The sequence below is a fragment of the Macrobrachium nipponense genome, chromosome 33 (assembly GCF_015104395.2).
Source record: "Macrobrachium nipponense isolate FS-2020 chromosome 33, ASM1510439v2, whole genome shotgun sequence".
NCBI lineage: Eukaryota > Metazoa > Arthropoda > Malacostraca > Decapoda > Palaemonidae > Macrobrachium > Macrobrachium nipponense.
Window position 1 is genome coordinate 18,622,265 of NC_087219.1, and position 15,000 is coordinate 18,637,264.

The 15,000-nt window shown below is 39.3% G+C and overlaps 2 protein-coding genes across 4 annotated transcripts in view; both read left to right on the top strand.

Annotated features, from left to right (window-relative positions):
* Positions 1-10,852, top strand: part of LOC135202991 (ileal sodium/bile acid cotransporter-like) — a 24,465-nt gene extending 13,613 nt beyond the window's left edge. For all 3 annotated transcript variants that reach the window (XM_064232535.1, XM_064232536.1, XM_064232537.1), the window contains 9 exons: positions 837-974; positions 1,615-1,821; positions 2,878-3,052; positions 4,929-5,076; positions 6,024-6,138; positions 6,838-7,024; positions 7,372-7,493; positions 7,931-8,122; positions 8,458-10,852. In XM_064232535.1, the coding sequence (XP_064088605.1) occupies positions 837-974; positions 1,615-1,821; positions 2,878-3,052; positions 4,929-5,076; positions 6,024-6,138; positions 6,838-7,024; positions 7,372-7,493; positions 7,931-8,068 (1,230 nt within the window). In that variant the 3' untranslated portion in view covers positions 8,069-8,122; positions 8,458-10,852. The remainder of the gene's footprint in view (positions 1-836; positions 975-1,614; positions 1,822-2,877; positions 3,053-4,928; positions 5,077-6,023; positions 6,139-6,837; positions 7,025-7,371; positions 7,494-7,930; positions 8,123-8,457) is intronic.
* Positions 10,853-12,508: 1,656 nt separating this feature from the next.
* Positions 12,509-13,552, top strand: LOC135202777 (uncharacterized). The gene has a single exon (XM_064232239.1). It carries the CDS (start codon positions 12,509-12,511, stop codon positions 13,550-13,552), a length of 1,044 nt encoding a protein of 347 aa, XP_064088309.1.
* Positions 13,553-15,000: the final 1,448 nt, after the last annotated feature.

A 15,000-nucleotide genomic window follows, 5' to 3' on the forward strand; every position in this document is an offset into this window, starting at 1 on the left:
ATATATGTATATATAATGTTTGTGGCTCATGGAAGAGTGGATATGTCATAGTTCATTCATGGATAAATAAACACGAACCGCCTTATTCTCTCAACTAATAATAAGCTTTCCCCAAATTCTGGTACTAAGCGGAATAGTTTTTTAATACATATACATATATTATATATAATATATATATATATATATATATATATATATATTATAATATATACAGAAAACGCGACTTAAAAACCTTGCAAAATGGTCGAGGTCCCATATCAGTGCACTAAGGAACTCCCTGAACTAATCACCACTCACACGCACCGTGTCATTGCTAATTGTCCGAACCTCGAGCAATGAGCAGCCTAGGTGACAAGACCAACGATAGGTGGCGAGGTAATTTACTAATTATCCTATAACGCCACGGGATGGATAGTTGAGAGAAGCCTTTGAAGGATATCATATAACGTTACAATATCCTGGAGCATTCGTCTTACGGGGTCCTGCACGCTTTGCATATTATCTTTCGTCATGCAGTTATATGCGTCCTTCTCTTCAGCTTTGCTAGACGGCAGATTTGAGAGAGAGAGAGAGAGAGAGAGAGAGAAATGGTTTGGACATGTCCTCCGTCCAACCTCCGGCAGAACAGCACATGCTCATGCCATCACCAGAAGAGTTGGAAGACCTAGCTAGGCCTACTTGAAAGAGATCTGCAAGAAAAGCCTGGAGATAACTGCAGATTTGTATTAGATAAAGCACAACAAAGACAAGAACGAACGAATTTCACATAGGCCCTTTTTTTCACTCAACGTCGGACGCAATGATGATGATAATAACAACTAAAATCATTGTTACAGATGGTGCTAGAAATTACCTCAGTTGGGGATGTGATCGAGGATAAAGAAAACGGGACTTTTTATGGCCAAATCAACTTCACTGCTTTGTTCATCGGATACAGCAACATTACAGTCACGCTGTATGATGCAAAGGGCTATGTAAGTATAGATTATATGTATTTTTCATAATTACATTGATAATTTCAAGAAATACAGAATGATTTGTAAATAAATTTCCTGTATACGCGAAAGAATACTGAAGGTTCAGCAGTAAACTTTATATAGGTTTATATTTTCATTACTATTCTATATGTAATATTCATCATTTGATGGTGCCGTAAGATGTAATAAATTGCCATGATTAATTTTGGGTATATTTATATTCATTTTACATTTCTATGAATGCAATGGATTATGTAAGTAAGTAAATTTACGTAGTTCTGTATTTATATATTTTACAATACAAAGGACGTTAAGCAGACATTGCATCCTTTAGCTGTACAGGGTGTCCATAAAGTCCCAGTACCGTTACAGGTATTTATTGCTCAGAATGGTACTGGGACTTGATGGACACCCTGTATATCTTTTCCACTTCAGCCACGTACAGAATTCAAACTTGGCGTCCACTATCTGAATTAACCTCATTGCAACCCTTTTCCAGAAAAAGACATCTGAAGGCAGATGTATCATATATTTTAGATGTTTCATGTTATTTCATATCTAATTCTCTTACAGCACTTAAAAAATTTAGTTTACGGCGTCCAATATCATAAGTCACTCCATCTCAATCCTGTTCCAGATGTTAGCCGAGGAGATGTTCCCAGCATCCGTCATCTTGTCCTACCAGAATCTGAGCGACATCTTCTCTCAGATCATCAGGATCCTGGTGGCCATATCCTACGTCAACATGGGCGCTGCCATGGATTTCTCCGTGGTGAAGGATATTATCAAGAGGCCTGTTGGGCCTATTATAGGAATGATTTGTCAGTACTTGTTCATGCCTCTGGTAAGTATAAATCGAAGAACTCTGTCGTTCTGGTATGTTTGTTGTAGCCAAAATGCCATCTTAACTATTCCAAGTTTAGGCTATAGGCCAAGCGCTGGGACCTGCGAGGCAACTCAGCGCTGAAAGGGAAATATTTAAGAGTGATTCTGTGCAGAGAACTTCCCCAACATTAGTATCTTCATACATCCACAGAAAGTTCCTCGTTGGACGAGTCTGTTATGTGGTCGACTACCGATCTCAGGGTCCGGGTTCGATTCCCCGCTCTGCCAACGCGAAATCAGAGAAATTTATTTCTGGTGATAGAAATTCAGTTCTCGATGTGGTTCGGTTCCCACAATAAGCTGTAGGTTCTGTTGCTTAGCCCCCAATTGGTTCCTATCTACGTAAAAATATCTCATCCTTCGGGCCAGCCCTGGGAGAGCTGTTAATCAGTTCAGTGGTCTGGTAAAACTAAGATATACTTAACTTACACCAAAACACAAGTCTCATCAGCAGTGAGTCAGTCAACCACTTGTGCAAACACTGCATTTACTCCTCTATCTTTGCCACATTCCCACCCTATATCCAAAGACCTGTTCTAAAGTACATTCACATCAACCGTGCATTTGACGTCTAGGCCAGTCCCTTACGACGCTCCTGATTAGCTGTTGATAAGCCAATCACTGGGCTGGAAACTTTCAGTCTCTCGAGAGAGTTCACATAGGCAGGTTGTATGTTCCACGTCTCCTGAAAAATGTATTCCTCAGGAGACGTGGAACATACATCCTGCCTATGTGAACTCTTGAAAGAGACTGAGAATTTCCAGCCCTGTCATTGGCTTATCTACAGCCAATCAAGAGCATTGCAAACAACAGGCCTAGATGTCAAATGCACGGTTGATGTGAATCTAATATAGTATCTCTTTCACCCCAATTTATCTAGATCTATCTAAGGCTTCTCTCCTAATCCCTGCAATCAGCTTTCTCCACATGACCAAACCATCTCAGAGTAACCAAGGTCTATATCTCTGCAGACCTTGAAAGTAAGATTCACAAGTCTCTACTGCTCTTCCTGCAGATCTCCTTCGCCCTGGGCAAGCTGGTCTTCCCAGACAATCCGATGGCGCAGCTGGGGATGTTCCTGAGCGGCTGCTCCCCTGGGGGAGGGGTCTCCAACATGTGGACTCACCTCTTGGGCGGGTCCCTCGATCTATCCGTCATGATGACCTTCGTCTCGAATATCTTCGCCTTCGGTAATGTTTCTTCTAGGTTTCAGTAATCTTTCTCAGCTTCTCAGGTATGTCTGATTCAGGCAAAGCCTCTCACTGCTTTCAGTAATGTTTCTAAGCTTCTCAGGTATGTCTGATTCTGGTAATCCTTTCAGTAATGTTTCTCAGCTTCTCAGGTATGTCTGATTTTGGTAATGTCTCTCACTGCTTTCAGTAATGTTTCTCAGCTTCACAGGTATGTTTGGTTCTGGTAATGCCTCTCACTGCTTTCAGTAATGTTTCTTAGCTTCTCAGGTATGTCTGATTCTGGTAATGTTTCTCAGCTTCTCGGGTATGTCTGATTCTGGTAACGCCTCTCACTGCTTTCAGTAATGTTTCTCATTTTCTCAGATATGTCTGATTCTGGTACTGCTTCTCACTGCTTTCAGTAATGTTTCTTGGCTTCTCAGGTATGTCTGATTTTGCTAATGTCTCTCACTGCTTTCAGTAATGTTTCTCAGTTTCTCAGGTATGTCTGAGTTTGGTAATTCCTCTCACTGTTTTTAATAATGTTTCTCAGTTTCTTGGGTACGTCTGATTCTGGTAATGTCTCTCACTGCTTTCAGTAATGTTTCCTAGCTTCTCATGTATGTCTGATTCTGGTAATGCCTCTCACTGCTTTCAGTAATGTTTCTCAGCTTCTCAGGTATGTCTGATTTTGGTAATGTCTCTCACTGCTTTCAGTAATGTTTCTCAGCTTCTCGGGTATGTCTGATTCTGGTAATCCTTTCACTTATGTTTCTCAGCTTCTCAGATATGTCTGATTCTGGTAATGTCTCTCACTGTTTTCAGTAATGTTTCTAAGCTTCTCAGGTCAGGTATGTCTGATTTTGGCAATGTCTCTTACTGCTTTCAGTAATGTGTCTCAGCTTCTCGGGGATTTTTGATTTGGGTAATATCTCTCATTTTTTAGCTTCTCAAGTATTTCTGATTTTAGTAATGTCTCTCATTGCATTCAGTATGTCTCTCAACTTCTTTGGTAATGTTGATTTTGTTAATGTTTCTTATTGCTTTTGGTAATGTTTCTCTGCTTCTCAGGTATACTTTTGATTTCAGTGATATCTCTCATCGCTTTTTTGCATGTTGAGGATGTTAATGATAGATGTAAATAGCTAATATTATTTACTGTTATTCATGATTTGTCTCAAAGCGGAGACAAATAAGGTGGGACCCCGTGCCCTCCTGTAGCCCAGACCTGAAGAAGACAATAAGTGGAAACGTGGAAGGAAAATGGTAGGGTATAACCACAACACAGCTTACAGTGGTTTCCAACCTTTTCTAATTCTCGCCCCCCTCTCCCTCTCTTAAATATTGTAATCTACTGGCATAGACGGCATACGTCAATAATTCACAATATTATATATATATATATATATATATATATATATATATATATATATATATATATATATAATCATATATGCATGTATAAGCTTAGTGACTGTAGTCAGTACAATTTTCATATTTGCAAAATGTTACTTTCGTTATTTTTTTATAATTGTTTAATAATTAATTCCTTGATATAGAATTTGAAATAGTTTAAAATTTTAGACAACTAAATTTCATATTTATGTCTGAAATATTTTCTCAGCATTTTGTAATTCTTAATTCTATCATAATTAATAGTTTTCAGATATAATTACCCCTTCATCAAGCATTTGCGGGTCCCCTGGCAGTCCTTCGAGAACCCCCAGGGGGGCGCGCCCCACAGGTTGGAAAACACTGCCTTAAGCAGCCGAAGGTATGAAAGCGCTCGACTCAGAAAAAAACAGGAAACGTTGACGCTATTCCTCCGGACCTCGTCCAAGACTCGCCCCCCGAGTAATATTTATACCTATACCTTCTCCGTCTCCCCCTTCAGGAACTCTTCCCCTGTGGATCTACCTGATGGCCCCTCTGATCATCGGCGACAAGGACTTCGTCATTCCGTTCAAAGACATCGGTCTAATTCTCGCGTTCCTGGCTATTCCCTGCCTCATAGGTATGGCTTGCAAGATGTTCCTGCCGAGGTGAGTTCCCGCCATGCTACGTAAACCGTCTGTCTATAGTAGATTCGCATCGACCGTGCATTTCAGCATTTGACGTCTAGGATCGTCCGTTACGACGCTCCTGATTGGCTGTTGATAAGCCAATGACAGGGCTGTTAACTCTCAGTCTCTCTCAAGAGTACACATAGGCAGGATGCATGTTCCACCCCTGTCTTTCAGGAGGGGTGGAACATGCATCCTGCCTATGTGAACTCTCGAGAGAGACTGAGAGTTTCCACTTTCCAACCCTGTCATTGGCTTATCAACAGCCAGTCAGTAGCGTCGTAAGGAACTGGCCTAAGACATCGGATGTACGGTTGATGTGAATCTACTATAGTCTCATTTAAGCCTAACACGAACAGCATAATATATATATATATATATATATATATATATATATATATATATATATATATATATATATATATATATATATATATATATATATATATATATAAAGGTTTTTTTGCCACGAAGGAAAAAATGAAAAAAAACGAGTAAAGGGTCCGAATAGGACCGAAAGTACTCGGCCAACTCGTTTTTTCATTTTTTTCCTTCGTGGCAAAAAACCTTTATTTATACATAGCATCACGTTTTATATACTTTCATGATCAAGTTATTCATATATATATATATATATATATATATATATATATATATATATATATATATATATATATATATATATATATTGTTGTAGGAAGCCCAATAAAATTTTGAAAAAATTGAAGTTTTTATTTAAGCTTTCTAAAAGAGGTGAGAGAATGTCCTCTCCAAAAGCTTAAATAAAACTTTCAATTTTTTCCATTTTAGTGGGCTTCCTACAGTATTATTAGAACACGGATACAATGTTTAACTTTGCTATATATATATATATATATATATATATATATATATATATATATATCATATATTTTTCTTCTTTTCAGATTTGCTCGTTTCTTGGAGAGAACGTTGGCGGCCATTTCCATCTTCAACATCCTCTTCACCTTCACTTTCGGAGTCTACTCGAATCTATACATCTTCTCCTTCTTCACGTTCAAGGTGAGAGAGAGAGAGAGAGAGAGAGAGAGAGGAGAGAGAGAGAGAGAGAGAGAGAGAGAGAGAGAGAGAGAACGCCTACGTTTCTCATTAAAGCCAAGACTGATTTTGGGCAGCCAAGCCTATTAAGTTTCTTCATGTATACAAATAAATTAATAAATGTTAAAGATAAAATGAAATGTAATGAAATACAACAAAACCATCAAAAGTATTTCTTGAAAAATCTTTGATTACTAGCTAAGAATTAATTAACAATATTATAAAGATTTCATTTTTACTGTACTTCTTTCTTGCCACTTAATAAAATTTTGTTCATCGAGAACCTGCTTCAATGTTCCATCGTCTTGTATCAATAGTCTAAGTCATCCTTTTCATCTGTGATCTATTCAAAATACTTCCACTCAAATTGTGAAATAGCCGGACAATTGCTTTAACATTTTCTTGCACCAATATTCACCTAACTTTTAAGAAAAAAATTCTGACAATACTTATATAAGCCTAACAATATCCTATAGGCCTAATCAAAGCGCAGCACAGCACATTTTGACGTAATAATATCCAGCACTACAAGTTTAATAACAGCACATGTTGATACATTAATAACATACAAGATATGTCTAATCATGTTTACAAACCTGTACGTGGAAATATATTCACGTAAACAATATAAGAACCAAGAAATAAGTCTCTACCTTCTTCCAGACTCTGCTCATCGGCTTCCTGTCTCCGTTCCTCGGTTACTTGAGCGGGATGCTTCTGGCGAAGCTCTGTTGCCAGTCGTGGGCGGACACCATCGCCATCAGCATAGAAACAGGAGTGCAAAACAACGCGGTGGCTTACATCATCCTCAAGCTGTCCTTCGAGAAGCCTGCAGGAGACATAACTGCAGGTGAGAGAGAGAGAGAGAGAGAGCTGGTTCTTCGTAATTAGGAATTTTGACTATCAAATGTATACTGCCAAGTAACAATCAACACCAACAACATTACTCAAGGTAGTGCTGTTTGGCGTCTATCAGCATTAGGCAGCCAAGCTCTGATCTAAGTAGACTGTTTATGGCAAATTTTTATAAGCTGGCGCAATATCAATAAAGTCTTGCAGCTTTTCTTGGTGATGTTACACAGCTGCTGATATGTGCGCTTTACAGTTTCTAAAATGAGTTTTAGGGTCTATTAAAAATAAGAGAACCAGAAGGGAATGAATAATAATAATAATTTCCTCTTCATCTTCTTCTTTCAGTGTTTCCTTGCGCTGCAATCATTATGTCCCCAATTCCTCTGCTGGTGGCGTATATCATCAAGAAATCCTACGGGTTCCTTGCTCAGTCCAAATCGCAGGATATCACAGATGCCAAAACTGAGGTCAGTTGGGTCTCTCTTTCTCTCTCTCTTTCTTCATAACTGTCCTGAATCTACTATTTGAAATATATGAAAGTAGACGACTCCCGAGTTTGTGAAGAGCTTAATGTTTCCTTTATTACTCTACTACTATCATTTTCTCGAGAGGCAGGACTGGAACAGTGAGCTTAAAGCAGTTGCATATATATACGTGTATATATATATATATATATATATATATATATATATATATATATATATATATTTGTGTGTGTGTAATGTACATATAGTATATATGTGTTATATATATATATATATATATATATATATATATATATATATATATATATATACGTGTAGTACTATATACACATTTATATCATATAATATTCAACCCAGTCACTCCCACTAAGTGAAGCAAGTATCTTGACCACTAGGTCTCACCTTGACCTCTTTTACAGAAGTCTGTGACCAACGGAAGCATAAGCAAGGCCTCTGAAAAGTCAAGAAATCAGTCTTCTCCTGATGAGCTCACAGCTTCGGGGGAGACAGGGGGCGCGGATAACCCGGCTGCCGATCTGAAGGACGATGTCGTTTGAGTAGGGCCCTTTCTCGGTGGTCTTGCCTTTGCCCTACGGGCGTCTGCTCTTCAGGTAAGTACGAATAAGGTAATGGGGTGCCTTTTATAACTGCACCTCAATAATAATAATAATAATAATAATAATAATGTCCTATTAAACACGATGGTTGCATCATCTGAGTTAACTATATATTGAGTTTTTTCAATGTTCCTTATAACTCTTTTATCTTCCACACCAATACTCGGCAATCATTGACCAGTGTTCAAATATCCATCCAATATTACCGCAGGCTTCAGATCTTGATAATTTTTTACACTTATAGACGCAGAACTGACAACGCACCATCATAATTATCATTATATTTTTATGTTTTGTTTCTTGACTGAGTCATATTCCATCTTTTTCAGGGGAGACTTCTATTTAGCTGAGCCCTCTTGTTCCAGTACCGTGACTATAGTTTTATATTACGTCGATCGATTTGTTGATCAGTCCTGAATTAGGTTACATGAAATCAAGCACTAAAATAAACGAAATATGGAGTAAAAGGATGTTACACGTAAATACCATTTGTAATTTTAATTTTGCGTCTGTGAAGAAAAGCGCCGGTAACTTGAGTGTAAGGTTTGAAGTCACAATCCTGAAATATACCAGGAAATTGTTCATTTAAACAACATGACTTTCATGTGATTATTTTCCTCAACAAACTCCCGTGTCTCGTTGCAGCAGACACTGTACTATGTAAGAAATAAATGTTATTCTTATTTGTACGTACACAAAACTTCATCACCGAAGTTATCTAAAGAAAACGGGTACCATAAAAGTATCATAGAGAATGGAACTTATATTATCGGTGACTATTATATTGTGAAGAAATGATGTTAGCCTTTCACTTTTTGTTAAACTGTAACAGTAATCAGTTCCGTAAAGCATTGGATGGCTCCAGAAAAAAAAATGGCACTACTCGCTGCCTTAATCAACTTCCAATTGTTGAGTTAATGGTGAACCTGCTAAGCTAGGTAGGTATTAGCTAAGCCTAAGCCTAGGTAACTAGGAAAGGTTCACAAGAAGAATCTGTATCGGCTGGTACAAAATCATAAGATGGGAATAACTAGCGTCGGAAGCTACGCTTAATGATATTAAGTAAGTTACTATCATTATACATCTTCTAATCAGCTACCATACCTGTGGAAGAAGGGCTGTGACATTTTGGTCAATTTAGCATGGTGAATAGGCTACCATTGTTGGTGCTGGAACTGAACGCTTCCAGGTGAAGTCACGCTCATTTCACTGTTTTGTTACCGTAATGACAAATTTTTCTTAATTTCTAATAACCCACCAAGTCAAAGGAACACTTATTCCTCCTAATTTGAGAAGTTCACGACCTAATAAAACTTTCTTTGGAGGTAAACTGAATCGTTCGTAATGGTACTACTTGTCAACAAACCAAAACAACTTCAGGTTCAGAACTTCAGAGTCCAGACTCTACCATAAATGAGCTCGAGTCGAGCTAAATTCTCTGTAACGGCACCTCGTATTTCTTGCATGACATTCTTTAACATTGTGCTATGGTTATTTTCTTCTTCGCGTAATATATTCCTATTATTCTCTACGATTCCTAATTCTCTTCGTCATTCTTATTCTCTTTGTTATGCTGGAACATAACTATTTTCTAAATGCGCTGTAACAACGAAATATTAAACAGAGCATTCAAGTAGAGCTTTCTCTGTGGAGCATTACTTGGGTAAAAAAATATTTATAAATGAATGAAATCACCATTTTCACTTAATGTGATATACTTGGATAAGCGGATTTTCGAAAACCTTTTTATTTTCATATTCCTCTGCGGCTCTGCCTTATTACGACTTTTATTCCTATTTTTGTCTTCTTTTTGTTTCTCTCGCTCTTATTCAGGTCTTTTTTTCGACTGAACTTTTTGACAACAGCTGCTTTTAATGCCTCTTTGTTAAATGTTAGCTATTTATCAACTCTTACGCCATTAGGCTTAAATACTCTACGAACGAATACTTTAAATTCCCTTCTCTTTTTAGGCCCATGTTGTCTTACATGGTTAGGTTAGGATTATATACAATTCTATTTGTGCTTTTGTTGCTGTAACATTAGGCTGGCCTTGTGCCAGCACTGGCTCTTGAACGACCTCTTTTGTCTGTAGAGACAGAGTCAGGGAGGACTGCGCGCAGAGAAGCGAAGGTGAAAAAGATTAATTTTGAGAAGCCTTAATTTATATGCGCACACCGAAAGCACTCATTCTCGATGGAACCATTTATTAATTCAATTATTAATTTTCCCCTTGGCAAGGGTATGTTGACCATGAACCATACCCACTGGTAAGAGGAAAAGCGTCAAGCATTCTGAACACAATGTATAGGCCTACCTGTGATAGCCGCCATGTTGGTTTGATCTGACACGTAGACCAACCCTAGTAGGTTATGGATAACGATTTTGTAACTTTATTAAGTACACTGCTATTATCAGCTTGTTGCTATAGTAAAAATTCATCCACTGTATTTATTATCCACCACTGTAAAATTCGTAAATTTAATAAGTTTGTCAAACAACTGCCTCTTATTTAACCAATAGTCTTTCTTTTGTTAGGACCAGTTCGATGATTGGTTGTGAAACAAACAACAATAAAATTATTTTTATGAAGATGAATCCTTGACCTTTGTGTGAGTGCGTGTGTGTGTGTGCGTGCAGCTCGGTCTTTTCGGCTGGATCGGATGGTTGTTATTGGCCCTCTTCCAAAAGAACGGCCTTCATTTTGTGGACTTTGACCTCAAAAAATGTACACAAACTTGAACACAATGCAAGTGCAGTTTTTAGCACGAGAAGTTGGATAAGTAACAGATGAAATATAAAATAAAGTAACACCTCTAAACGAATTTCTGTATTTATTAGCAACCATATTATGGTTAGATATTCCTATGCAACCATTTTGAATGTGATGAATTTTTAATGTATCTATTGAATTAATCGCTCAGTGTAAGGTACGAGTTAGTTTAGGTTAGGGACTATGTGGAATTGCTGTTTAACCATAAAATATCTAGAAATTATTCTAGTTCAGGCTATAATATAGGGTCTTTGTTACTTATCAGAAAGATCAGACCCCCAGAGCATAGGTTAAATTAAGATGTTACTTTAGACTTAACAATTCCTTCGTGTGTTTTATCCAATGACAAAAGAGTACATTTATTACTGTTTTTGAGTAGCCAGTATAAGTTTGTAAGTAATAGTACAGTTATTAAGTTTTTAAAAATATTATTAAAAGCCTAGCGTTCAGTAACAGATATATATTGATATAAACTTTCTGATGTAAATGTAAGAGTTAATTTATTGATAACTACTTAAATATGCAATGTTCTGTTTATAAAAGTAAGAGGTCCTGGTAAGAAGAAAAGTTACCATTGTAAAAACATGTAAATACTATGATATAACTATAAATCTGCATTAATGTATTTTTCTAATAAGATAAAAATAAAATGACAACCATACCCTCTCTCTGGCGTTTTTGTCCTTCTAAAGGAGATAAACTTCGATCCATACAACAAGTCGAAATTCACCCACAGGCTTTCAGGTTATCCGACGATTTCCTGCATGGTTCCCCTGACGAAGAAGTACTTGAAGGGCACACCCAGAAGGCGCAAATGGCGGCATGCAAAGTATATATACCGGACAGGGTCATCACTTCTCTCCAGGCGAATAAAGTTGCAGGTTAACTAGACCGGCCACAGCTCCGAAGGTGAAGCAGACACTGTCGGCTTGTGTTGGGTAAAACTGAGCATTGAACATGATAAACTCACGCCCCATGAGGTTTGGGGACTTTCTTTTAATATCAGCTGAAATAAGTGTTCCCCTCTGAAGGAGCCGGTACCAGAAGAACCTTACTACACTCAGCTGGCGGGGGCCTTTGGAACTTTCTTTTTATGTCACCACAAAAGTCCTCCTCTGAAGGGGCCAGTACCAGAAGGACCTTACTACACTCACCTGCCGATGGCCTTTGGAACTTTCTTTTTATATCTCCACAAAAATCCTCCTCTGAAGGAGCCAGTACCAGAAGGACCTTACTACACTCAGCTGCCGAGGGCCTTTCGAACTTTCTTTTCATATCTCCACAAAAGTCCTCGACTGAAGAAGCCACTACCAGAAGGACCTTACTACCCTCAGCTGCCGAGGGCCTTTCGAACTTTCTTTTTATATCTCCACAAAAGTCCTCCTCTGAAGGAGCCAGTACCAGAAGGACCTTACTACACTCAGCTGCCGAGGGCCTTTCGAACTTTCTTTTCATATCTCCACAAAAGTCCTCATCTGAAGGAGCCAGTACCAGAAGGACCTTACTAGACTCAGCTGCTGAGGGCCTTAGGAACTTTCTTTTTATATCTCCACAAAAGTCCTCCTCTGAAGGAGCCAGTACCAGAAGGACCTTACTACACTCAGCTGCCGATGGCCTTAGGAACTTTCTTTTTATATCTCCACAAAAGTCCTCCTCTGAAGGAGCCAGTACCAGAAGGACCTTACTACACTCAGCTGCTGAGGGCCTTAGGAACTTTCTTTTTATATCTCCTCAAAAGTCCTCCTCTGAAGGAGCCAGTACCAGAAGGACCTTACTACACTCAGCTGCTGAGGGCCTTAGGAACTTTCTTTTTATATCTTCACAAAAGTCCTCCTCTGAAGGAGCCAGTACCAGAAGGACCTTACTACACTCAGCTGCTGAGGGCCTTAGGAACTTTCTTTTTATATCTCCTCAAAAGTCCTCCTCTGAAGGAGCCAGTACCAGAAGGACCTTACTACACTCAGCTGCCGATGGCCTTTGGAACTTTCTTTTTATATCTCCTCAAAAGTCCTCCTCTGAAGGAGCCAGTACCAGAAGGACCTTACTACACTCAGCTGCTGAGGGCCTTAGGAACTTTCTTTTTATATCTCCACAAAAGTCCTCCTCTGAAAGGGACAGTACCAGAAGGACCTTACTACATCACTGCCAGATGGCCTTTGGAACTTTCTTTTATATCTCCAGAAAACCGTCCTCCTCTGAAGGAGCCAGTACCAGAAGGACCTTACTACACTCAGCTGCCGATGGCCTTTGGAACTTTCTTTTTATATCTCCTCAAAAGTCCTCCTCTGAAGGAGCCAGTACCAGAAGGACCTTACTACACTCAGCTGCCGATGGCCTTAGGAACTTTCTTTTTATATCTCCACAAAAGTCCTCCTCTGAAGGAGCCAGTACCAGAAGGACCTTACTACACTCAGCTGCCGATGGCCTTTGGAACTTTCTTTTTATATCTCCACAAAAGTCCTCCTCTGAAGGAGCCAGTACCAGAAGGACCTTACTACACTCAGCTGCCGATGGCCTTAGGAACTTTCTTTTTATATCTCCACAAAAGTCCTCCTCGGAAAGGGCCAGTACCAGAAGGACCTTACTACACTCAGCTGCCGAGGGCCTTTGGAACTTTCTTTTATACCACCACGCACGGAAGGGGTCGGTACTAGAGGGACACCTACTCTACTGAGCTGCCGAAGGGCTTTGGGACTTTAGTCTTTATATTACCATACACAAAAGTGGAATGGAATGGAATATAGAATTTTGGCCTACAACGAATTGCTATGACCTATGAGGTCATTCAGCGCTGAAGGGAAATTGATATTCGAAAGATTATAAGGTGTAACAAGAGAAAACCTTCGCAGATGCACTATGAAACAATTGTCAGGAGAGGGTGGAAAGTATGATGAAAGAAAGGGAATATGAACAGAGGTACAGAATCAGGAATGAAGGGGGTTGTAGCTAGGGGCCGAAGGGGCGCTGCAAAGAACCTTAAGTAATGCCTACAGTGCAACCGCATGAGGTGCACTCAAGGGACTACCCCGCTACGGAGTCCTCTGCAGTGGATAGTACCAGAAGGGCTCTACTGCACTGAGTTACCAAAGGGCTATGGAGGAGTCAGTTACCTGAGACCTGGTGGAGGTGGGGAAGTACTCATTAATCAGTATGTAGGGAACGGGGAAGACTCCACACACGTAAGCTGCTTGCGAAACCATCAAACAGACTATAGAAATCCATCCGAAAGCTCGGTCGCCAGTGTCTGTTAGGTAAACGACGCCCGTATAAACAGCCATGGCGGCAAATGGGATGGACCTAGCTGAGAAAGACAGAATCAGGCATTTTCTTTTCTGCCAGAACGATCGACGAAGAAGGCTGATAGGATACTGAATACCATCTGTAACAGGAGACTGGAAATATACTAGAGCATATTAGCATGTCTTTAAATTGTATTACAAGTGCAAGTACAAGACTGGAAGGGGAAGGTAGAGGAAACATGAAGTACAGAATCAGGGTAAAAATTATAAATAGACACTGACTGGATAAATAGGGGAAGAAAGCAGGTGCTAAGGTGTCAATAAATAGAGGTGAACTGCTTTCAGATAACAGACCACATTTGAGCTGACAAAAGATGAGGTAAAGCAAAAAACAGGTAGTGTGTCTGCAAAGGCCGCAGGGGAACCTAAGAAGAATAAGATGTTGAAACTACCAAGTCTCCTTCTTTTCTACATAATACAAACTTACCTGTGCAATGGTGGTCATTTGTGCAGCTAAATTGCCATCAAGACCAGTTGAACCAACTTCATGAAAGATCCAAGCAATATTGACACATATTTCCTAAGAACATGAAATTAATCAGAGGAATTGTGGAAGAAAATTCAGTGGCTAAGCAAGAACTGGTCAGAGTATTCCAGGTTAATCGCAGCACGTCAGATGGCTGAACCAAATTTCAAACCTGAGAGAAGTCCCCCATGAGGAGGAATAATGCACAGAAATATTGCTCGACTTCACGGGTAATCAGAAAACCTTTTGCAGATAGGAAGGATAGGAACATAAGATTCAGGCCGAAGGCCCCATTGCGCTGGGACCTGTGAGGTCATTAGCGCTAAAAGGAAAATTG

Bases quoted from the DNA above. Each gene is read 5' to 3' on its own strand.
- LOC135202777 (XM_064232239.1), top strand. From the start codon at position 12,509: ATGGCCTTAGGAACTTTCTTTTTATATCTCCACAAAAGTCCTCCTCTG.